Below are 25,380 nucleotides of genomic sequence, written 5' to 3'. Positions count from 1 at the left end.
CTGTATAAACCTAAGTGATTATTGGATTTAAGCATACCAGGTGATGTGTATTTGTGTAATGAGTTAAGGTGTGGCCTAAGGAGATCAACACTCTATATCAAGGTCTGCATAATTATTAAGCAGTTTCTCTTTCTCAGGCAAAATGGGCCAAAAAAGAGATTTAACGGACTCTGAAAAGTCAAAAATTGTAAAAAGTCTTTCAGAGGGATGCAGCACTCTTGAAATTGCTAAGATATTGGGGCGTGACCAGAACCATCAAACGTTTTGTTGCAAATAGCCAACAAGGTCGCAAGAAACGTATTGAGAAAAAAAAAGACGCAAATTAACTGCCAAAGATTTGAGAAGAATCAAACGTGAAGCTACCAGGAACCCATTATCCTCCAGTTCTGCCATATTCCAGAACTGCAACCTACCCGGAGTGCTCAGAAGTACAAGGTGTTCAGTACTTAGAGACATGGCCAAGGTAAGGAAGGCTGAAACCCTACCACCACTGAACAAAACACACAAGTTGAAACGCCAAGAAATATCTGAAGACAGATTTTTCAAAGGTTTTATGGACTGATGGATGAGAGTGACTCTTGATGGACCAGATGGATGGGCCCGTGGCTGGATCAGTAACGGACACAGAGCTCCACTTCGACTCAGACGCCAGCAAGGTGGAGGTGGGATACTGGTATGGGCTGGTATTATTAAAGATGAGCTAGTTGGACCTTTTCGGGTTGAAGATGGCCTCAAAATCAACTCCCAAACCTACTGCCAGTTTCTAGAAGATACTTTCTTCAAGCAGTGGTACAGGAAAAAGTCTGCATCTTTCAAAAAGACCATGATTTTTATGCAGGACAATGCTCCATCACATGCATCGAAGTACTCAATTGCATGGCTAGCCAGTAAAGGCCTTAAGGATGAAAAAATAATGACATGGCCCCCTTCCTCACCTGACTTAAACCCTATTGAAAACCTGTGGGCCCTGCTTAAAGGGAAAATTCGCCCATTTTCATGTGAATGGTATATCAGGGCCGAGTATATTAGTAGTCTATTGAAAAAAGCCCCCCAAAAATTGATCCGAATTGGCAGAGAGCACAATGATTTCGGATTTAAACTGATGACGCGGGGCTGACGTAGCCGTTTTTACAGTTCCTACAGGCCCCAGGATGCATTGCGCGGGGGGGGTACGCTCTGCAGCCTGCCCAGATTCCGAGCTGCTCGCGTTACCATGGTGACATAAACACAGCACGGACCTGACCCGTGTAAGCAGTACAGTAATAGCGCGCTTCGTATTATTTCACTGTTGGACTACTACCACAAAGAAAACATGCCGTCCTATAATGTGCCTAGATGCGCCAACTTTAGGAAACAGAAAAGAAGCAGGAGTAAGCGTAAGCTGAAGATACTAGGCCCTACCTGTTGCCTATTCACCGGCGTGATGCATAGCCCCAGCCCCGGGAAAAAGAATCCGAATAAAGGTAAGCTATCGTGAGCTAAATTGCATAGTAGCCTACTGTAGTTAGTATCAGTGTTTCCCCTACATTAATAACTGTGCTGCCCACACCGCTGTTGAATATTGTGTCCCGGTGTAAGGCTGATAGATGGGGCAAGGAGGAATTAGTCTACCGGTTGTAGCTGTAGCCAAGTTACCTTAGCCGCTAAGCTAAAGTTAGAAGTGAACTCGTGAGGGGGGCAGTAGGCCCCTCTGTGTATCCTTGAGGAAGATTTAGTTGCATTTGCAAGACTGTTTGTGTGTGACTGTGTGTTTGTTTTCCATGTGCATGGTTATTAGCGATGTCGTTAAAATGATCAGCTTTCCAAAACCATAAACAATTGCTATGCTGATGGTGATGGCTGGGTGATTAGCACTGATGTCCCTAGTCTTGTGTCGTCTTGGCTCTTCCTAATGCAAATGCATAGCCACACCCTGGCATACAGTATGCTTGGCTGCTAATATAAACATGATGTCTTCTTAGACAAAAGACTACTATTGTGTTAGTGCACTAACTGACTGACCTATCTATGGTTACATAGTGGTTTGTCTGTTTTATATATTTATTGCAACAGCAACATTATCTTTACAGTATAACACATTGATTTTTCTTTTGTCATCTCTTCAGTGCTGGCCTTGTGATACAATCATAATTTGTCATTTCAGGTGAGGTCCAAAAGAAGATGGTGTATTGTCCGAGGACCACGCACTCTGTTGTGAAGACTGTTTACATCCCGCACACACGCACCACTTCAGAGCATCCCTCGTAGAACTCGTCATCACATGAAGAAGGGACTGCTGCCTGCAAAGTGCTGACATCATCACTACAGCTCCCTCAGCCTGCCCTCCCTCACAACATGTCCAAAACCAACTACAGAAGAAGCTGCTGCTAAACATCACTCAATATTTCAACAGTAACTTGACGAAGGAAGCATTATGCTACAATTGTTTTTCCCAACACACTGGAAACTCAAAGCTTTTGAAAATGTTATTTTTCTTTTTTACATTTGTATATGTACATACTTTACAGTTGTGTGTAGAATAATGCACACTGTTTTACTTGCTTGTTATATTAAACTCTATCTATGCCTTATAAAGTGTTTGATTCTCTGAAACTATTTCACTTTTAGTTGATAAGTCAAACCTATGTATTAAAATGGTTACCTATGCAATGACAAAAAACAATCATGTTTATACAAAATTATTTTTATTTGTAAATACAGTCAAGGAGAATTGACACATTTTCACATGATTAAATCTCAATCAGTGTCCATAGTTAGCAGCAGTATTTACAGGTCAAAATATTTGATCATAGCTCATCCGTAGCTTCTACGTAGCGTCTTCTTCAGCCTGTCGCCTGTAGTGACCATTTGGAGATGGATATTTGGCTCTGATGCGCTGTATGACACAATCAGGTAAGACGATGCGGTCCCCTTGCCAAGTATCTCCCCCTTGGAGCACCCACTCAATCAAGAACCGACGTGTGACAAGTCGATTATGTCTAAAGAAATTAAAACACAAAACAAGTGGTTACTCTCCACAAAGCTATAATGTAACAATAGCAGCCAATGTAAGAACAAAAGACTGGTCATTTTATTTGACCTGTTGTAAAGGGTTCTTCTGAAAAGTGCTATAGACACGCTAAGTGCAACATCAGTGCAATGGCTCAGACAACACAATGTGACAAAGATAACGTTACAACATGCTAGAAAAAAATAATGTTACTCACTCAATGATCATCTGCCCTCCCGGTCTTGCTGGTATTTGTTGTCTTTTCCAAATTATTTTTGGGATATTGAAAATGTCTCTCGGTTTCTAATGGTGGTCCAGTTGTATTGTCTTACAAGGCTAACCCTAACCAAGGCTGAAACAGCTGCAGCCTCGGCCTCTCTGCATACTGTATTTCCTCGCTGAATTTCTTCAGCAGTGTAGGCTTCTCTGGCCCAACTAAATACCCTGCTGGTTCATTCCAGTCAGCCAACACACTTTTTAAAGTATCCTCATCCATATCGTCTGTGCCCGTGTGAAAAGATGCAATTTTCAATGCAGGAAATGATACAAGTAAACTGTCACGGACCATGGGCATGGACAGACGGTTTGTTTTGGTTCGCACGTGCTTTTAGAGCCCGCCCCCTGGATTCACAGAGAGGGGGGTTGGTGAGCTCGGCTCCAAGAGTCTGTAGTCTGCACGAGCTCTTCCTTGACACGGAAACGTCACAGAAACGTCACCGGTGAATGGATTTTTGAAGCTCGGCCCCCGCGAAACGGACGATGTTGAAAAAATACACGGGGATATAATGCAACCCAAAGGATATTATGGTAGATGAGTTAAGGTTGAAAATCGGCAAATTTTCCCTTTAAACGGGATATTTACAGTGAAGGAAATCAGTACACCTCTCGGAACAGTGTCTGACAGACTCCATGAATGGAAGGCTTGTGACAGTTATTGAAAAGAAGGGTGGCTATATTGGTCACTGATTTTTCTTTTTGACATGTCGGAAATTTTTATTTGTACATTTTGAGTTGTTTTATTATTCTCACTTTAACCATTTTAAACAAAATATAAACTCTTCCACCAGAGCATCCACAAGAGGGGATTGTAAAATACCATTTAGAAAAAGTTATTTTGGGCAGCCAGCCTTTTCCTATCGAGCAGCACATACTTGGAATACCATACCCACAGAACTAAGGAACATTACATCAACCAAATCCTTCACAAAATCTATAAAAAACTGGTTACTGACGGATCAGGTATGCGTCCATGATTATCTGGGATAGTGTGTTTGTCTTTGCGTTTGCTGGTTGTGTTTGTGTCTGGGTTTGTGCTCCTTGTCTGTATGCCCTTGTTTGTGCTTGTGTGTTTTTTGTCTGCGTTCATGCCGCTTGTGTGCTCCCTGTCTGTGCTTTTTGTTTTTCTTTGGGTGCTTGTGTGTTTTAATCGTGCTATATGTTCATGCACTTTTATCGGTTTCTGTATGCTTCATATTTTTCGCGCATCACCAACCTGTTATGTGCTGGAAAAGTGATTGTGTCATTTTACTTGTCTGTGCTTGTGTCATTTTGTTTTTGTGCTTATGTGTTGTATTTTTGTATCCTTCTCTTTTTAATGTTTCTTTTTTTTTCTACCTGCCAGGGACTACAGGTGAAAATTAGCCTCCATGGCTAAATCTGGAACATTTACATGTTGAACTTTGGTGCTCATGTGTATTAATGTGCGCTGTCCCTTTTAAATAAAGAAATCTAAAAAAAAAACAGATGAAAATAAACAAGTGAGATGGGAAAATTTTAGTTTTTTTATTTAGTTGCATAATAATTCTGCAAACTAATAGTTGCCTAATAATTGTGCACATATATATATTCTCGTAAGAAAGACAAAACCTCACTTATACTTTCGTAAACATTTAGGTTTAGGTTCATTAACATTTTGGATCGACCGAGAGCACTGTAGTTGTTCAATAATAAAATTAATCCTCAAAAATACAACTTGCCTAATAATTGTGCACACACTGTAAACCTGAATGTTTACGAAAGTAAAAGTGAGGTTTTGTCTTTCTTACGAGAATATATATATGTTTTGCTATTATTAGGCAACTATTAGTATGCAGAATTATTCTGACACTAAATAAAAAAACTAAAATTTTCCCATCTCACTTGTTTATTTTCATCTGTTAAAGTGAGAATAATAAAACAACTCAAAATGTACAAATAAAAATGTCCGACATGTCAAAAAAATAATCAGTGACCAATATAGCCACCCTTCTTTCCAATAACTGTCACAAGCCTTCAATTCATGGAGTCTGTCAGTTTCTTGATTTGATAATACCGATTGACTTGAAATTTCTTACCCAGGTCCAATCCAGGTGCTCTACAAAAAAATCATCTGGGACCATATAAGTCTGCCTGGGGTATTTTGAGCTAATTTGCATGAACTGAAAAACAGGGTTTTAACAACAGCTTTCTCATATTTTACACAATCAACACCAAATTGATCACGAAGCAACAGGGGCAAAGGGCAAAACGTTTACGCGGGGGCGGGGCTTAGCAGCTTATTGGCCATAACTCATTACAACTTGAAGCCAGAACGGCAAATCCAAATCCACTCAAACTTTTTGAACGACCACGGCCCTCATTCCGATTGACTTGAACAGTAGTGGGCACAAGAAACACCAATCTTTCATGTCTTTTTCTAGCCAATACTCCTCCCGCAGCGTGACAATTAGAAATTAATTTTTTTTACAGAATGTGCGTACCCACTGCAGGTGGTGTGCTATTATTTTTCTAAGGAACCTCACGCCCCTCACACCGTAAGTCCGATTGACTTCAAATTATCACACCCGGTCCAGCTCCAGATGCTCCACAAAAAAGCTTCTGGGACCATATAAGTCCGCTTGGAAATCAGTGATTCGTCAGAAGTGGGACAAAACAGGGTGCAATGTTGAAAAAATACAAACCCTATGCAGAGCGGCCAAGTCTCACGCTTTGGCCGTGAGACACACGCATATCAACCAGTTTACACGCTCACACGCCACACCTCCAATTTCTCACGCAGAGAAATGAATCCCCGTAATATATATATTTTTTTGGTACTTTTACTTTGAAAGTCTTATTTTGAAAAGCTAAACGGACTGAGTTCCGTGACATCCTCTTTCTGCCACGCTTTCTGCACGCGCGGTTTCTTTATAGGTCCATGGCCGTGTGCAGCCCGTAGCCGCAGCAGCCACTTGGCAAACCACCACGGCCACGCCCCCCTGCGTTACACTACAAAACTAATAAAAGCCCGCCGACTCCCAGTCCCGCCCTTTGTTCAAATTATATGGAAAATTAATGACAACAAGGACGCCAGTATTAAATGAACAAAGAGGTAAGAACACCTTAATTCAAATCAGTCACTTCACTTGATATATTCAAGCTTGTTTTGCATTATGTTATTGGGCTGGTTGACACACCAACACATTTTTGTTCTAAAATGTTGTCAACATTAATTGAATGAATGTATTGAGTAACTAAGCTTAGAGGTTACTGTGGGAAAAATATGTTCTGAGAAGACATCAAGTGTCATAGATTTAATATAATAATGGTGAATTGCAATTGGACAACCCATACAATGTTGAATACATATAGAATAATTACCTTTATTACAGTTTAACCAAATGTTTTAACAATAGGCTACAGGAGATATTTGAAAGCACTACACATGCATTGTAGGCTATTCAATTAAATTTGTGTCAGCGAAACCGTGAATGTTCTCTTTTACAATAAATTCATAAAAATGAATGCAGAAAAGGCACACATTGCTTCATAAAAAGTGTTTAATGCTCAAAATGTTCTGGGGGGGACCCCCACTTACAATATGTCCACACCCAATGTTTAATTAAAACCTGTCCTACGACTTTGCAATTCATGAATTCGTTTATTTTAATAAGATTTTTGATGTTTTATCACATTTTCCAATTGTCTTTTATTTCTGATTCATTATGAACAATATGTAAACTTGCAGGACACTAGCAAAAATGATTGGGTGGGAAAGAGGACACGGTTTTGGGTCCCTCGGCCAAAAAATCTCACTCCAAACTTTTGGTGAAACTTGGCAGCCCTGCCCTATGTTTAGGCAAATTAAATTACATGTATGTATCTAAAATATACTAAGCTGCTGAGCTAAGCTTTGACACAAGCTCTCAGGTTTTGTCCTTTTTATCAGAATGGGATTTTTACCTTGCCATTCCTTATCAAAATTGTCTTTTTAGCTTGCCATTCCTTATTTTGTCTCAACACCGTTAGACACCAAAAAACACAAATACATTTTCCCTCAATTTATACTAGACCCATGAGATGTATAGTGATCACAAATATTCACCAAGACTGACAGAGGCCGCAAAAAACTATTCCTTAAAAACTATTTAAGGAAAATAAAATGATCGAAACTGTTCAAATAACTTCTTCAGAAATTGTAAGTCGGTTTTGACGTATCAAGGTTATGACGCAGGACTTTCAAGATTAGGAAAAATATTCCAAAACTATAACACTTCTCAGAGCCTGACTCTAATGTACTCTGCAGAAGTAGAATGTGACAAGAGGTCCTTCATAGTGACAGCTGCCCCTTATTTTGGCTGATTTTCTTACATTTTAATGGATTGTCTGTGGTGACAAAAAGTGTCCCACCACTTTGAAACCAAATTAAACATGAACAGGGTAGGGGAGAACGGGGTAAGTAGGCACACTTTTTACTCTAGTGAGAATTGCTCATCACCTAAACATCTTTCAATAGTCATTCCTACATTGAATTGAAGCTTAAGGTGTTGGCTTGAAATGTGTACCCCTCACTTTCTTATTGTAATAAAAAAGAAATTAATCATCAAAGACACCCTTACACATTATGACAACCAACCCCATCAAGGGGTCGGTTGTCACACACTATGGAGTTGTTTGTCACAATGTTATCTTAATGAGAATAATCTTAAAAAGAAGGCAAAAAAACAGAACTACATTTGAAAGTTTAATTGCAGTGTCAAGTTGACAAATAGGCCTACATAACTTACTGTAGCCTTGGCAGCTGGTCTAGTTTGGGATGCACTGGGTTGTTTTGATTTTGCTGCCCTTTTTTCTTTTGCATGCTAGCTGCCTTTTCCTGCTCTATTCTTTCCTTCTCTGGGGTGTCAGTGAGGATACAGCTTGACAATTTATTTTGTTATTGGGTTTCTTTTCTGGCTGCAGCCTTTGGATAACATGTGACAACCAACCCCCCAAAAAATGTGACGACCAACCCCAACTTGAATTTCTTGCTAGCATCAAGGCCAACAACCATCTGACAACTAATAAACTTGCTAATCACAATCTAAACTATAGTTTACCCTTCACACTTTTTATGGGTAACAAGTGTTTTGTTACCTAGAAGAAAAATACTGAGGAGCTAAATAGAAATTCCTATGTGGGCGAGACTTATTAAGAAAAATTTGTTTTTCAAAGTGGTTCCTGTTTTGGACATTGTCTAAGGGTGTATTCACACTGGGAAGGTCCGCTAGTTCACTTGCTTTGGTCCAGACCAAATAGAGTTTAGATTTTTTTCTTTTGGTGTGGTCCACTTTCATATTGCCCCTTTTGCAAGTGAACCAGCATTACGAAGCAAAACCACACGTGATCTTAGGTCATTCATTCATTGGACAGACATTCTGGGGTGGAGAGAAGCAGGAAGCACGAAGTGAAAACTGCGAAATATATAACTGATACGATATGGGGTTAAAAATAATAAATAAATAAATAAATAAATAGGCCTACATCTAGCCTATAAATAAAATAAAAAAACATAACATTATTGTTGTTTCATATGGTTATAATATGTAGGCCTGTGTCAATGATGTGGCTTGTAGCCTACGATGTGAAACATAATATTTACTGTATTTTTGCTGCTGGACGCGCGGCTCGCGAGGAAATAGGCTCATGCTGACACACAGCTGATATAGCCGTGTGTCAGCTTTGTGTGAGTTCGGCGCAGCTCTGCTCCAAACTGACACGGGGATAGTATTGACGGTCCCGTAACATGGGAAGCAAAATAAAAACACGCACTTCATACAAAGCGCAGCGTGAACCTGTTGGCACTGTGCGGGAGACGCTCCTCTCCATCTGATCGCTGAACACATCAGCATGTTTACGCGTCCTGTCTATCAAATGTAATATATTTGCTCGGGCTCCCGGTCAAACCACAACTAATCTTCCCAACAACGGCAACACTTTCCCATAATGTGAAGCTGACGGTGATTTATTAAAAAAAGAAAAGGCACAGTGCTTCCTGCAATTGGGTCGGATCGAGTCCGGACAAATTCACACCACAAACGAACTGCAGCAGAGTGCGTATGGAACCGCATCGAGACCACCTCTTCAGCTGGGTCTCGGATCGTTTGTTTGGTCCGCCCCCGAGTGCGATTGCTGTATTCACACATGTCTGAAAGATGCGCACCGAAAGTGGAAGTGCATCTGAGTTCGTTTCAACCGAACTAAACACGGCATGTGTGAATACACCCTAAGTGTTTTGGCGGGAAATTCAAAAAAATGTCTTTACAGTGGAGAAGCTGACAATCTGCTTTTGCTCATAACTCCCCAACCAAACATCGCACATTCGAAAACTTGACATCTTCTTGTTTGGTAAATTGAGCTGCAGCTTTCTACCTTAGACAGTTTTGCGAAATTTATCAATAGGGGGCACCAAAACCACAAAAAATGTATATCTTGTAACACCAGCAAAAAAAACGTGTTTGGGGCTATAACTCCCACACCCAACATCCCACATACAAAAACTTTACATCCCCGGATTCTGTGAAGCGAGGGGCCGGCGCTGCGCACGACGACGCTCCTTCCTGAGTTGCGTGGGAGGCTTGGCCATTCATGGTTCATAACTGCTTGCAGTTCTAGTTAACATTCAAATGACAGATAGAACCAGTTAGATTAAAATACAGTCTGGGGGTCAGAACATAGGACCATTAGAGCCAGCTAGTGTCTGGGGGTCAGAGCAAAGGACAATCAGAACCAGTTAGAACAGCCTGGGACTCAGAACACAGGACTAGACCCAGCTGTGATCTTTTGAGCCTTTGATTAATATTTGTCTGCATTTGTTTTATTGGGATCATTCATTGAATAAAGACAAATAGTTTTTGTCTAATGTCTCATGTTTTATCATATTTTATTGGAACCACTATTCCTAATGTTGGGTTTACACTAGAGGACAAAAGACTTTAAAAAGACTGAAGACTGACACCCTCTTACATCTAAAGACAATTAACTCACACCTGAGGTCAATTAGTCATTTGTTTTCTGAGTTTTCAGTCACAGAATGAGATTTTGAAAAGGCAGGGGGTCTCAAATTGCAAGACTACAACTAGATTCCTTGTGAGATTAATTGTATTTCCAATCCTGCAATCTGGGATTAAAAGTGATTTCAGTCAAATAAAAAGTATTTTTTTAGTAGGTAAAATGGACTGGGAATATATGCCCTTATCACGTAGGCTAAATGTCATACAGCTTTATTTGCTGATCTCGTCCCCCAATAACTCTAACTCCTCCCACTAAATGTGACGGTAAAGTGTTAAGGTTGCGCGGTTGTAAGCATGGTTCTCCAGCCGAGGCTGCTATGTAAAAGTGTCCGAAAAAGGTGCATCACAGGCGGACACAGGTCGCGACTGATGCCGCTCCTCCTGCGTTGTGTTTGGTGCTGGAGACAGTGTTCACGTCATTTCGCTTGAGCAAACCCCTCAAGACTAACGATAATATCAAACCTGTTTGATAATGTCAGAACGTCAAGGCGGGAAGAAGACTGAATGAAATCGGGTCAGATGACCACCTTACACCAAACGACTGTGATTACGGGCGCGCGCCACAACTCCAGCAAGACTCCTGTGATTTCAGTCCGACATTGGAAGATTGTCTGCGACTGTCAAATCGCTAGGAAAGTCGTGTAGTGTAAGCGATGATCATTAATTGTATACCCATGCACAGCTAAGAATTGTTTTGTAACTGTATGACCATTGATACTTCAGATCAGCAATACCATATGGACTGTCTGCTATCTGCTATAATAGTAGTGCAGTGCCCGTAGGAAGCAGGTATTAGCTTATGCATTATTAAATGTGACCCGTCTATGAAAGTGGGACACAGAAACAGATGTAGCCTAAACATAGGCAGTGTCAAACAGTCATTAAAATGGCTGTTGCATCGCTCGTCAATGAAACATTTGGTCTTTCTTTAATATTTTAATTCACCATATAATCCTCTATTCTTTATAGAGCAAAGCAGGTGAATAATTTTTTTTAAATTGGAAATTGCAGCTTGAAGGCAGCAGCATTTGTTTTTGCAACCAAAATAAAGGGCATTTTTGCATTTTACATAGTCTTTAGCTCGTTTAGGTGTAACATTTTGTGGAAGCGATCGTGTTTACATTCACCGGTAGCAGAGCTATCCGTGACCGTGCTAATTTAAATGGAAAGCGCTATTGACACGCTAACTGAAATTAGGATCACTGTCGCGGAAGTGTTTAATGATACATTAACTGTATAACAGTGAAAAAAGCGTAATGTCCAATCTTTAACACTAAAGTGGACAGGTTTGAGGAGTTGTTGATGTCTGGGGAAAGGTTTAAAAACGTTTTGTTTGGAAAGTTGGGTGCATTGATTGAGGAAGTAACAACTAGGGCTGGCCCGAATACCATTTTACAGGCTTTGAATACTCATTGGATTTTGGAGTATTCGAAATACTTGTCCTAAAAAAACACACCAACAATAATAATCCCAATTATTATTTTGTTTAATAACTTTCGAACAGTAATAAAGTTGGAGTTCCTTACTTTATCCCTGTGTAAGCGAACAGCTGTTGTTCCGTTTCCACATCAGCTGTCCTCTGTGCCATCATAACCCTTACATGAGCTTTTTTAATTCATCCCGTAACATGCATCTTTTTGGGGATTTATAAATCCATACGCTTTAAGATTATTTTGTTTCAATAATGTACTGAAGGTGAATGTGATTCATATAATGCATTGACCCTCCAGTGTAGGGAAGTGGTGGGAAATAAAAAATAAATAAAAAGTTAATTATTTTGGGGCGACTGTGGCTCAGTTGGTAGAGCGGGTTGGCCGATGATCAAAGGGTTGGAGGTTCGATCCCCGCCCTGCCACCTGTGTCATAGTTGTTGTGTCCTTGGGCAAGACACTTAACCCACCTTGCCTTGTGTGAATGTCGATAGTTAGCCTGCTATCGGTGTACGAATGTGTGTGTGAATGGTAACGTGGGAAAGGAAAACAGGTCTCCCTTGCAAAAGAGTCTTCGGTCTCAATGGGATATACCTGTATAAATAAAGGTTAAAAAAAAGAAATTACTAAAAAAAATATTGAAACATTTGGCTATAGCAGAAGGCTGTTGTTCGCCGAAGGGCTGGACAGCAGTACAATAATGAGTGTCTGCAGGCAAATGGAGAATGGTGAATCATGGTGGAAGTTCCTTGCAAGTTTGGGGCTGCATTTCTGCAAAAGGATGAAGAGATTTGGTCACGATTAATGGTGTCCTCAATGCTGAGAACAGTAGAAGGATGTACCTGGGTCCCACTGGTTTCTGCTGGATTTAGATTTCTCTTCTGTTCTTTCACTGCAATTAGTACATTTATGAAATTAACAATTAAAACTTCAGTTTTTTGAAAGCATTGTTATTGTTTTTTTCCACATAAAAGTGCTGGCTCGGCTTGGCTCGGCTCGTCAGCCCAGCATGGAAGGGGCTTGCTTTTCACAACAGGGCTACTCCTCTGTAGGTGTGCATTCAACTGATGATGCATTGCCCTCTGGGGCTTCGGTGTGTGAATGTAGTGTAGCCTACCGTTGCTCAACTGTCTGTTAGTCTAATAAAAACATAAATTAAAAATGACGCACCGCCCTGAGATGAAGCATAAAAGACCTGACCTCATTTGATGTTCATAGACTTGGACACGGGCCCCTTTATGTCCATGGTTTAAAGTTTAAGTATAGTTTAAAACTATACTTTACTATAGTTGCCATTCATATTAAGCTAGCAGACATCTTTTTTTTTGCCCTCGTTATTTAGCACATGTGGTTGTAGTAGTAATGCTAGCAATGCAGGATATTATTTGGGCTTTTCTGACACTTGTTTGTTTGTGTTTTGCGTTGAATATTTATCAATTGAAATGGACTATGGGTTTCTTATTTGGCGTGTCTGGTTCATCAGACTCAGCAGCGGAGGCTATTCACATATGCAAGTGGAAACATGCCATTAGTTTAAAGCATTTTTTCAAACCTGCCATAAACTTTTGCACAGTATTGTACGAGTACTGTACGTCTGTGAGAAACTACTCAAGTATACATAAAATTGCAAAACTTTTTGATTCCATAAATGATAATACTATTTCAAATGATAGACAAATGCAATTTAAACAAACAATATTAGTTCTCAATTTTTGGGATAACTGATAATCCAAGACTAGCTGTTTTTTTTGTGCTATAAAGCCCAGTTCAGACCAAAGATTTCGCCTTGCAACTGCTTGCGACGAGACGGTTTTAGAACGTCGCAGGGGATACATTGCAGCGGTGTGAACTGCTCGTTGCAGCGCGTTGCAAGCCGTTGCAAGGCGTCGCAGAAGATTCAACATGTCAAATTGCAAGGTCCAGTTTTAGAACGTCTCAGCCGTCTCGTCGCAAGGTGTTGCGAGTTGCAAGCAGTTGCAAGGCGAATCTTTCGTCTGAATGGGCTTAAGAGAGCAAAGACACATAGACACATTCTATTGCAATGATGCCTCAAATGTACAGTCCCCTCCATAAGTATCGGAACAGTGAGGCCAATTCCTTTATTTTTGCTGTAGACTGGAAACATTTGGGTTTTACACCAAAAGATGAATATGAGACAATAGCTCAACATTTCAGCTTTCATTTCCAGGTATTCACATATGGATCTGATACACAACTGAGAAGATATCATTATTTGAAAAGGAACACCACATTTTTAGGCGAGCAGAAGTATTGGAACAGATAGACTTTGAATAAATTAAAGTGAATAAACCGTAATATTTTGTCGCAAATACTTTGCTTGCAATAACTGCATCAAGCCTGTGACCCATTGACATCACAAAACGTTTGCATTCTTCTTTTGTGATGCTTTTCCAGGCTTTCACCGCAGCCTCATTCAGTTGCTGTTTGTTTTGGGGGGTTACTCCCTTCGGTCTCCTCTTTAGCAGGTAAAATGCATGCTCTATAGGGTTTAAGTCTGGAGATTGACTTGGCCAGTCTAAAACCTTCCATTTCTTGCCCCTGATGAACTCCTTTGTTGTTTTTGCAGTTTTTTTGGATCATTATCTTGCTGCATGATGGAGCATCTTCCAATCAGATTGGTTGCATCTTTCTTTAAATTGGCAGACCGAATGTTTCTGTAGACTTCTAAGTTAATTTTGCTGTTGCCATCATGTGTTACTGTGTTGTTGTCAAGATGAACCTTTACCAAAGTGATGGAAAGGCTAAAGTTTGGAGAAAGAAAGGATCTACTCATGATCTCAAACATACAGGCTCATCTGTGAAACACGGTGGAGGCAATGTCATGGCTTGGGCTTGCATGGCTTCTTCTGGGATGGGCTCATTATTCTTCATTGATGATGTAACACATGATGGCAACAGCGAAATGAACTCAGAAGTTTACAGAAACATTTTGTCTGACAATTTAAGGAAAGATGCAACCAAACAGATTGGAAGATCCTCCATCATGCAGCAAGATAATGACCCAAAACACAACGAAGGAGTTAATCAGGGGCAAGAAGTGGAAGGTTTTAGACTGGCTAAGTCAATCTCCAGACTTAAACGCTATAGAGCATGCATTTTACCTGCTAAAGAGGAGACTTAAGAGAGTAACCCCCTGACACAAACAACAACTGAATGAGGCTGCGTTGAAAGCCTGGAAAAGTTTTGTGATGTCAATGGGTCACAGGCTTGATACGGTTATTGCAAGCAAAGGATTTGCGACAAAATACTATGTTTTATTCACTTTAATTTATTTAAAGTCTATCTGTTCCAATACTTCTGCTCGCCTAAAAATGTGGTGTTCCTTTACAAATAATGATATCTTCTCAGTTGTGTATCGGATCCAGATGTGAATACCTGGAAATGAAAGCTGAAATGTTGAGCTATTGTCTCATATTCATCTTTTGGTGTAAAACCCAAATGTTTCCAGTCTACAGCAAAAATAAAGGAATTGGCCCCACTGTTCCGATACTTATGGAGGGGACTGTATTTATTTGAATATTTCCAATGAAAAAGATGTACAAATGCCTTTACGTCAAGCCGTCATTTTGCTTTGTATGCATGCTGGTGCTGGCATGAGCTGGCCAGGAATCATAAAATGAATTATGTTCATATTGGCCCCGATATGTTGGTCCTGTTTTGTGGGGCTGGAGTGGGAAGCCGGGACAGCAGCATAATTGACCTGTGACTGTCATTATCTTCTCGTACCCTTTTTTTCAAAGTCAGTGAATATCAAGATCCGCTACCTTTCTGTACTGTGTGTGCGCTGGAAAAAATCCAGTAAACGAGCATGTTGCCAACTACGGTGGGCCCCCCGTGTTTACATACCTATTCACCAAAACATTTTCCAGGATTCCCTTAAAATCATTTATGAGATCCCATTATTCCTTATTTTGAATTACTGATAATTCATTCAGTACTACATGAATTAATTCATGCATTCTCATGAATTCATGGTGAATCTTCACTTAATATAAAGTGTTACCCATTATGCTACAAAGAAAGGTAACCAAACGGGCATAACATTTACTAGAAAATAAACTGAAAATAGGTTGTGTAATAAAAGATAATTTCCAGAAGTGTGAGTAAAAGTTAAAAGAGCATTCATTACCTGTGGAATAGGACAGATTTAACCAGTGTCACCACATCTCGACTGGCATTGTAACCTGCACATACGATGGCCACATGAATGGTCTATGGAGAATAAAGAAAAACAGTGAAGGGATATAGATACATTTTAAAACAGATTAGAGATAAATTAGTTCTGCATATTACAGGGTAGAAACATATTTATGGATTTGAAGTTGATGAGTTGAAATAGCAAAAATGTTAAAAACAAAGACAACTACAGGTGAAACTCGAAAATTTAGAATATCGTGCAAAAGTTCATTTATTTCAGTAATTCAACTTTAAAGGTGAAACTAAAATATTATATAGACACATCACCTGCAAAGTGTGATATGTCAAGCCTTCGTTTGTTATAATTGTGATTATTATGGCTTACAGTTTATGAAAACCCCACATTCAAAATCTCTGAAAATTAGAATATTACATAGAATCAATAAAAAAAGGATCTTAAAATAAACAGAAATGTCGGCCCTCTAGAAAGTATAATCATGCATATGTACAAAGTACTTGGTTTGGGCCCCTTTTGCATGAATTCTTGCCTCAATGCGGTGTGGCATGGATGTTATCAGTCTGTGGCACTGCTGAGGTGTTATGGAAGCCCAGGTTGCTTTGATAGAGGCCTTCAGCTCCTCTGTATTGTTGGGTCTGGTGTGTCTCATCTGCCTCTTGACAATAGTCCATAGTTTCTCTATTGTGTTCAGGTCAGGAGAGTTGTCTGGCCATTCATGCACAGTAATACCATGTTCAGTCAACCAGTTACCAGTGGTTTATGGTACTGTGGGCAGGTGCCAAGTCTAGCTGGATATGGAAATAGTCATCACATTAAAGCTTGTCAACAGACAGAAGCATGAAGCTCTAAAATCTTCTGGTAGATGGCTGTGGTGACTTTGGACTTGATAACACAGTGGACTAACAGCAGCAGATGACATGGTGCCTCAAATCATCACTGATCCAAATTAAATGTTGCGTTTCATTTTGAAATCAAGGTCCCACAGTCTAGAGGAAGAGTGGAGGGGCACAGAATCCAAGGGGCTTGAAGACCACTGTCAAGTTTCAACAGTCAGTGATGATTTGAGGCACCATGTCATCTGATGATGTTGGTCCCGTGTTATCAAGTCCAAAGTCAACACAGCTGTCTGTAGTGAATATGTACATGGGTTCATTCATTCATTAAGACGTTTGACTCTAAAGTGAATTACTTTGTTTCTGACTCTACAGCAAAATGTTGGTGTCAAAACCCCCAACATTCCTCTGCTTGAAGCCAAGGCTTTTATCTGTGTTTTCACACCTATCAGTCCCTCTGTCCTAACCCCCCCAGGATGTGTCCCCCTGTCTCTTCTGCCATTGGTCAGAAGTCTTATGCTGTATGATAACAGCTAGTGAGCTAGTACAGCTCAGTCTCTTCTTCTCTGCATCTCCGAACGGAGTGGTGCAGCCCGCTCCTCTTCTTCAAGCACCATCCGAGGTGCTCAGGCTCTTTTTCTCCTCGCCTCCACCAGAGAGGTTGGAAGGCTTTTCTTCTCCTCGCCTCCACCCCCGACCGTGGGTAGCTCAACCTTCTGGACCCAGACAAGCTCTGGTCTCCCTGATCCAGGCTCTACAACACGGCCTGTTCAAACAGCCGTGAAGCCCCTCTCAACCAAAGAGGAACCAGGATCCAACCTGCTGCTCCAAGCAACTGAAGAGGAACCAGAAGAACCAGAGAACGAACCAAGCTCCCACCAAGGCCAGACCCTTAAGACGAAGAAGCTAAGAATCAAGCTAAGAGCTACAACCGTAGCCCAGAGAGAACAACGTCAGTTAGCACGCTGCTACTGAAGATCCAGAAAGCACCAGTTCATCCGAACTGAATCAAGACCGACCTGCGAAGCAAAACCCCTGTCTCATGCCATAAAGACCAGTCTCCCACACACCAACGAACGCTGTGTAAACATCTGGTATCGTATGAACTACTGGGCTTAGCTTAGCTTAGCAAGAACACATGGTTTAAAAGACTGTTAACTTGGAAATGTATGTGTACTGATTTGAACTATTCATTGTCGTTTTGGTTATCGGGTTTACATACTTTGAGATCTTAACCTTAGGGGGACACACCGAAGCCTCAAGCTCTTCCCCCCACAAACAAAGGTTTTTCACACCTCCACACTCACTCAATTTGCATCCACATACCTGCACCCCCACACACACACACACACACACACACACACACACACACACACACACACACACACACACACACACACACACACACACACACACACACACACACACACACACACACACACACACACACACACACACACACACACACACACACACACACACACACACACACACACACACACACACACACACACACACACACACACACACTGTGCTTTAGTTTAGTGGTTTTTAAATGTGTTAGATTTTATTTACTTTGTTAATAAATTACATGCATTTTCTTTTGTAACTAGAAGTTTCTGTCATTGATTTGTTTGAATATTATTGGGAAGTCCGCAACCAACAAGTACAAGGATTCTGTAGCCTTCAGTGTTAAGATCATATTACCAAATTTATAATAGTAATTATTTGATTACATTATTTTATGGAAATGATCATTGAGACTAGGATTTATTAATATTGATTTATTTAACTGAACATTAAACTAATCAACATTTGAGAATAAATCATTGATTAAACGAGACAATTTGCTATTATTTTTCCATTCTTAAATGAATGGTGGTGCCCCTTTGAACTTTAATAAATTATTAAGGTATTATTAATCTTCAGATTAATTTCTAATAGCTGAATTAATCTGAACCACCTGTACCCGCTACATGTCTATCAGGAGATTTTAGAGCACTTCATGCTTCTGTCTGTAGACAAGCTTTATGGAGATGCTGAATTACTTTTTCCAGCAAGACTTGACACCTGTCCACAGTGCCAAAACAACAAGTAACTGGTTGACTGACCATGGTATTACTGTGTTGATTGGCCAGACAACTCTCCTGACCTGAACCCAATAGAGAAACTATGGAGTATTGTCAAGAGGAAGATGATACACACCAGACCCAACAATACAGACGAGCTGAAGCCCTCTATCAAAGCAACCTGGGCTTCCATAACACCTCAGCAGTGCCACAGACTGATAGCATCCATGCCACGCCGCATTTAGGCAATAATTCATGCAAAAGGGGCCAAAACCAAGTACTTAGTACATATGCATGATTATACTTTCTAGAGGGCCGACATTTCTGTTTTTAAGATCCTTTTTTTATTGATTTTATGTAATATTCTAATTTTCTGAGATTTTGAATTTGGGGTTTTCATAAACTGTAAGCCATAATAATCACAATTATAACAAACGAAGGCTTGAGATATCTCACTTTGCATGTAATGAGTCTATATAATATTTTAGTTTCACCTTTTATGTTGAATTACTGAAATAAATGAACGTTTGCACGATATTCAAATTTTTCGAGTTTCACCTGTAGGGGAGAACGGGGTAATTTGTCACACGGGTTGGTTGTCACAATCATTATATCTCGGAACCAGAAGGCGCTGTCTATGAAATTTTGGTATGTAAATATCCAGAACTGGGATCAGAGGTCACCTACATAGTCTTCCTTGGAGTTAGACTGCTGAATTTGAGGTGAGACGACTGTTTGTGTTTTTCACGTCAAATTGAAAATATTTAGCTCCTCAGTATTTTTCTTCTAGGCTTTTACACAATGGGTTTATAACAAAACGATAGTTACGTATGTAACTACGGTTCTATGAGTTCCGGATGACCGCCAGAGGCGGTGCTTATAGCACTGGATATTCCATTGCGCGCATGCGCAGGTCGAGATCTTTATACCAACAAAGTCACCTGTGACACCCGGGTGACTCCAGGAATGTCTATATATTCCGGAAGTCACCAGAGGTTCTGTTCCACTGGATCTTCTCGCGGTGTCTGAGAAGTCTGAGTGACAGAGAACTCTGGCGGTCATCCGGAACTCATAGAACCGTAGTTACATACGTAACTATCGTTCTATTTCGTTCCTACTGACCGCCAGAGGCGGTGCTTATAGCACTGGATGACTTATACCAAAACGGTCACGAAGAGTACTCATCAATTAAGGGCTTGCAGCCATCAACAAGACAGCTGTCATTCCACCGGATGAGGTGCAGCAACATTTACTCTGTAGAGCCGCGCAACGTACATGATGAAGACCATGTAGCCGTGGCGCAAATGTCCTGCCGTGAAATCCGCTTCAAGGCAGCCCATGATGTAGCCATACTCCTGGTAGAGTGGCACTCAACGGCCAAGGCATGGGGAGCCCCTGTGCTCTATATGCATACAAGACCACATCCACAAGTCAGTGGGAGTGTCTCTGTTTGGACAGGGCAGCCCCCTCCCTGCGGCTCCCATAGCAGACAAAAAGGTATTTGTCTTACGCAAGCTGGTTGTTGCCACAACCTATGCCCTAAGCGCCCGCACCGGGCACAGTGGGTCTGACATTCTTTCTGCACCCCCTGGTGATCCCAGGGGATTGAAAGCAGCCAACTCGATCGATTGGTTTACATGGTCGGGAGACAATCGTTTGGATAGGAAGGATGGAGTTGGCGAGAGCACCACTCCTGACCCTTCTACATGCCAGCGCAAGCACGCCTGGCTTACTGACAAGGCATGGAGTTCACCGACCGATTGCAGTTGATGATTAATTTCTTCTTTATTACAATAAGATAGAAAAAGTGAGGGGTACATATTTCAAGCCAACACCTTAAGCTTCAATTTAATGTAGGAATGACTATTGAAAGATGTTTAGGTGATAGGCAATTCTCACTAGAGTAAAAAGTGTGCCTACTTACCCCGTTCTCCCCTATAGACTAGGGCTGTCCCAAATACCATCAAAAACAACATTAATAATCCCAGTGTACTCTCTAAAACCGAGACAGTAAGCTGCGTAGTCTGTTGATTATTAAATAACTTTTGAACGGTGATCAAGTCGTAACCCTTACAGGAGCTTATCAATTCATCCAGGAACATGCATCTTTTCGGCGATTTATAAATCCATAATATCCAATATTGATCGTCTTTTGCGTCCATATTGTATCCATTATTGACGGCGTATTCCCATGATGCAAGCAAGTCACTGTTGATTGGCAAGAGGCTATAGCAGTGCTGCATAGGGAATGTAAACAAACAGCTGAGCTAAGCTAGCGTTAGCATTTCGCCGAGCATTGCTTTTCCTTCCGAGCTTGCGCTAATCTTGTGGTTATAAAGTTAAGGGGAAAAAATAATATATTCTTCCTCCATCTCTAGTTCCCTACTGCGCTTTGTGCCACTTTTAATTTGCCTCGCTCTGGCAACGTCAGTAGCCTACAGCTGGTGTATCACCGGTTGCGCTTTGACAGGTCAGCGGCCAACTATGTCAAAGTTCAAATAATTTGATAATTTATTTTAAAAGAACGATACATTTGTATTTAACAATTTTTGTATATACAATGTATTTATCTGAATATTATTATTTGCTGACAACATATAGTGCAGTTTAAGATACTTCTAAGAAAAAAAATTATAAAGGTTTTTAATTAAAAAAAAATATATATATCAGTGATTCTTGAGAAGTGGGACAAAACAGGGTGCAATGTTGAAAAAATACAAACCCTATGTTTCGGGTTTGTTTCAATCTACTCTCTCTACAATCTACTACTTCATCCGGCCAAGATTGTTAGTGTTGAAAACTGCATCCTATTTGGCCGATTCTGACCCACAATCCGGTGCGCACGTGAAGTGACATCACATCGACGAAGCCTCCATATGAAAACAAAGGGGGATGCGCCGGATATAAAAGCAAGAGGCAAGATCAAGGCGCAATGTTATGATGTAAAAGTATGTCCCAATAGTATGCCTACTGCATCCTAACTAGATTATTTTTATTGTCGGATGTAGCATGTAGAATAGAAAAAAGAAAGAGTATGCGATTCGGAACGCAGGGTCCATTTTACTCTGCAGGATCAACAGCAGGTATTGTATTTTGAAATCTTCACCAAAAAACAGGAAGTCGCTCTTAAGTCCACCATACACACCCTGCGTTCCGAAACGCATACTCTTTCTTTTTCTATTCTACACACTACATCTGACGATAAAAATAATCAAGTAGGGAGCAGTAAGCACTTTTTAAATGTATTCAATCATAACATTGCGCCTTGATCTTGCCTCTTGCTTCGATCTCCGTCCCATCCCCGTTTGTTTTCAGATGGAGGCTCCGTCGATGTGACGTCACTTCAGGTGCGTAGATAGTAGATAGTATGGGTATTGGAACGCAGGGTCAGTCTGATCATCTTAAAATGTTATATGGTTAATGAGACCCAAGGCCTGAGGAAGCCCACACAGTAATATTCCGAAAAAATTTGAGTGCCACCTGCTGGGTCAAGTGAATATTGCAAGTTAGTTATTTACGTACAAGTCCTACACTTGATCAAATCAACCTCAAAGCTGTCCAGGGAGGTCTAAAGACAGCCACAATGATAATACCGGAAGCTCGTTCAATTGGCTCAAACGCCTTTGATGTATCTTGGCGTCATCGCCTCGAAATATGAAGTTGCTTTAACTTCGCTCTGCACGGTCCCATTTGCTCCAAACGAGGGCCCGGTCATCACTGCTCGCAGCTTTCATTTGTATTGGTTTAGAACAAAGTGACATCAAAACGTATTAACCGTCTCATTATGTTTAAAGAGCAAAAAGAGAATAAAACATTGTACACTATTATTTGTTCCTGAGCCAAAGTTTCAGCACACAAGTAATAAAAATAACTGCTGATACAAGGAAAATATGTTATCCGTATCAAATGTATTGTCAGTACCTATCTTAAATAGTGAGTTAAATCAAGGGTTATTGAGCGTTTGACCCACTGTTGAAAGCGCCTGTATTTGCACAGTTATACTATCGGGTGGGCTATGTCGTATTTCCCGCGCTGCAGCGGTGCATTAAACAAAACTAAAAACAGGAAGGGGTTCAAAAACACATTTCAGTTCACCAATTTGGCAAACAAATAGAAAACCATAAACTCAAGGAAAACCATAAAGTAAAATAAAACTTTTTGGTTGACACTAAGGTTTCAAAAGCACTTGCCCATAGGGCAAGTACAGGTAATGTTGTACTTGCCCGAATGTCGTGTTGACTTGCCCAAAAAAAATTAAAAAAAATGTTAAACAGTGATATATGCTTAATATACATTTTAGCGAACCTTATCTCTTAAATGCAAACACTGCTTACTTGTCCCATCCTAACCACATACAACTAACAACAATTCATATAAGCCTAGATATCATGACATCACACATACAGCCAAGAGCTTGGTCCTGCTGCAGCATCGTGAAAGGGCCTCTTTTTGCCATGCACCTGGCCTGGTTTTGGGGGTCTCAGAAAACTCAGTCTAGCTCAGAGTCAAGCTGAATGTTAGCTTCCACACAAATGTATTCAGAAAAATTTTACTTATTTTACTTATTTAAAACGGTCACATTGTGCCAAAAAGTGATCGTCTGCCATAAAATTATTAAAGTCCACCATGTTAAAGCTATTGTCCGGTTATACTGTAAGTAAGGAGGGGGATCATTCATTTCTTTTCATATTGATACCATTATAAAGACTCCACAATCCGAATCTTTATTGATACTTTTGTATTATTTTGTTAAAAGAGAACTGGTATTATTGCTTCAATTGCTTATAAGATTAGCGGAGCTAAGGATAGGACTTTAAACAGGTCATAATTCCATATTTAGGCCTACTAATTATTTTATATTGCTGGGAAAACAAGTTTTTCACCCAAACTGTATTATTCAAGCTTCTCGCGAAAAACTAAAAATATTTTTTTCTTGATGTTACATTTGAACACATGATGTCCTTTTATTAACCTTTGCCTAATAATCATTTTACCGAGCCGATCTGAACACATCACATTTGAACCGTTTGCGATTTTTTTTTGAAGCTAACTAGTTATTATCCTGCAGATTTTAATATGGATTTAGGGACTTGCTAAACAGTCTCTCGTTTGTTGATCACCGCTACTTTGAATGAATGTTGAAGGAGTTTCTTCAACACAGTCGAAGGTACAACACTTTAGTTGAAGATGACCCGACTCTACTGCTTGATATTTAAAATTACATCATGTGACCTACTGGACTCCATAGCGGTATCGATAAGCTCAAACGTTAGGCCTATTGATTTCTGGGTTTTGAATATAGCGGAACCAGGTCCGTATAGCCTAATGAGCCGGTTTTCGGAATGTAGACAGCGAAACTGCGCGCACACAGGCTGTTTTGTGTGTGTGTGTGTTTGTGTGTGTGTGTGTGTGTGTGTGTGCGTGCATGTGCGTCAGGGCCGGCGGTAGCCAGGGGCCAGGGTGGGCCGTGCCCACCCAAATGTGGGCTGTTCATTCGCTGTCCAAGAAAATGTCAAATCGAATTCAGACAATTGATTAATACTAAAGAATATACCATTACCATGCATTGCTTCTAATTGTATTATTGGGTGGGCAGGATAGCCTGCCTCCAAGTTACCCACCCGCTTATAGTGGTCACTGGTCAGCAGAGCCGGCCCGAGGCATAAGCGAAATGAGCGGTTGCTTAGGGTCCCGACTGCCAGAGGGGCCCCCCAATTTTTTTTAGTTTTTTTTTTTTAGTTTGTGTGTTCGATATCAACATCATATTATATAAATGTAAATTATCATACAATAAAAGGAATACAATGTTTTGGTAGATAGTTAATATCTTAATAATTGAATCAGTTCATCTGGGAGGTAATCCGAGGTTAACTGATCACGTCAAATTCAAATCCATGGCATGCACAGTGTGTATTGAGTTTATTTAAAAATATTTGAAAATGGGGCTGCCCTCTGTTGCCCATGCACTGTTTATATTCTATGGCCTATTTCAGCCTCATCTGTGGAAAAAAGATAACTGGACAACAGAGTTCTTCTGCTTCGTTTCTCTCACTGCATTTAAATTAATTCATTATATTACAGAAAAATATGTCCCGTAAAAGAAAAAGAGCACCAAGCCCAACCCAGAGGACCCTGCCTAATATTTTATTTCAAATTTATATTTCTATGGAAAATCTATGTGTCTTTCTTCAATAGCTTCTAATTCATCCGACCCAGTGTCTCCAAATTATTTGTTCACACAAAATTCCTCAGATTTAGCCTCTTCATTTTCCTCTCAAAGTGCACCAGATTCATGCATTTCACTTTAAAAAGGTAAAAAAAAATCTCCCGGGGGGGCATAACCCCGGACCCCCCTAGCAGGGTCGTGACCTCGGCTGGCTATTACTTTCACCCAGCTGGATATCGGAGGCAATAGTGGAAAGACTATATACAGTATCTATATAGTGTGTATAGTATATAGCTCTGGACTACCACCATTCAGGTTGCCCAGTCCCAAAGCTTTCTCTTCAATCAGCTCAGGCTGCCTACAGCTAATACTGCGATTAATAAAAAATATACATTATGTTGTATATAATGTATATTATATGTTATTC

At 40.4% G+C, this 25,380-nt stretch overlaps 1 protein-coding gene across 1 annotated transcript in view; it reads right to left on the bottom strand.

Moving 5' to 3' along the window:
- The window catches only part of large1 (LARGE xylosyl- and glucuronyltransferase 1), a 209,806-nt gene that overhangs the window by 154,915 nt on the left and 29,511 nt on the right, over positions 1–25,380 (bottom strand). Inside the window, exon 4 of the mRNA XM_080050759.1 lies at positions 15,859–15,941. Coding sequence (XP_079906885.1) covers positions 15,859–15,941 — 83 coding nt within the window. The remainder of the gene's footprint in view (positions 1–15,858; positions 15,942–25,380) is intronic.

This window comes from Ammodytes marinus, assembly GCF_949987685.1.
Source record: "Ammodytes marinus genome assembly, chromosome: 22".
Taxonomy (NCBI): domain Eukaryota; kingdom Metazoa; phylum Chordata; class Actinopteri; order Uranoscopiformes; family Ammodytidae; genus Ammodytes; species Ammodytes marinus.
The sequence above is the reverse complement of the archived record's forward strand: the minus strand, read 5'-3'. Positions and strand labels throughout refer to the sequence as shown.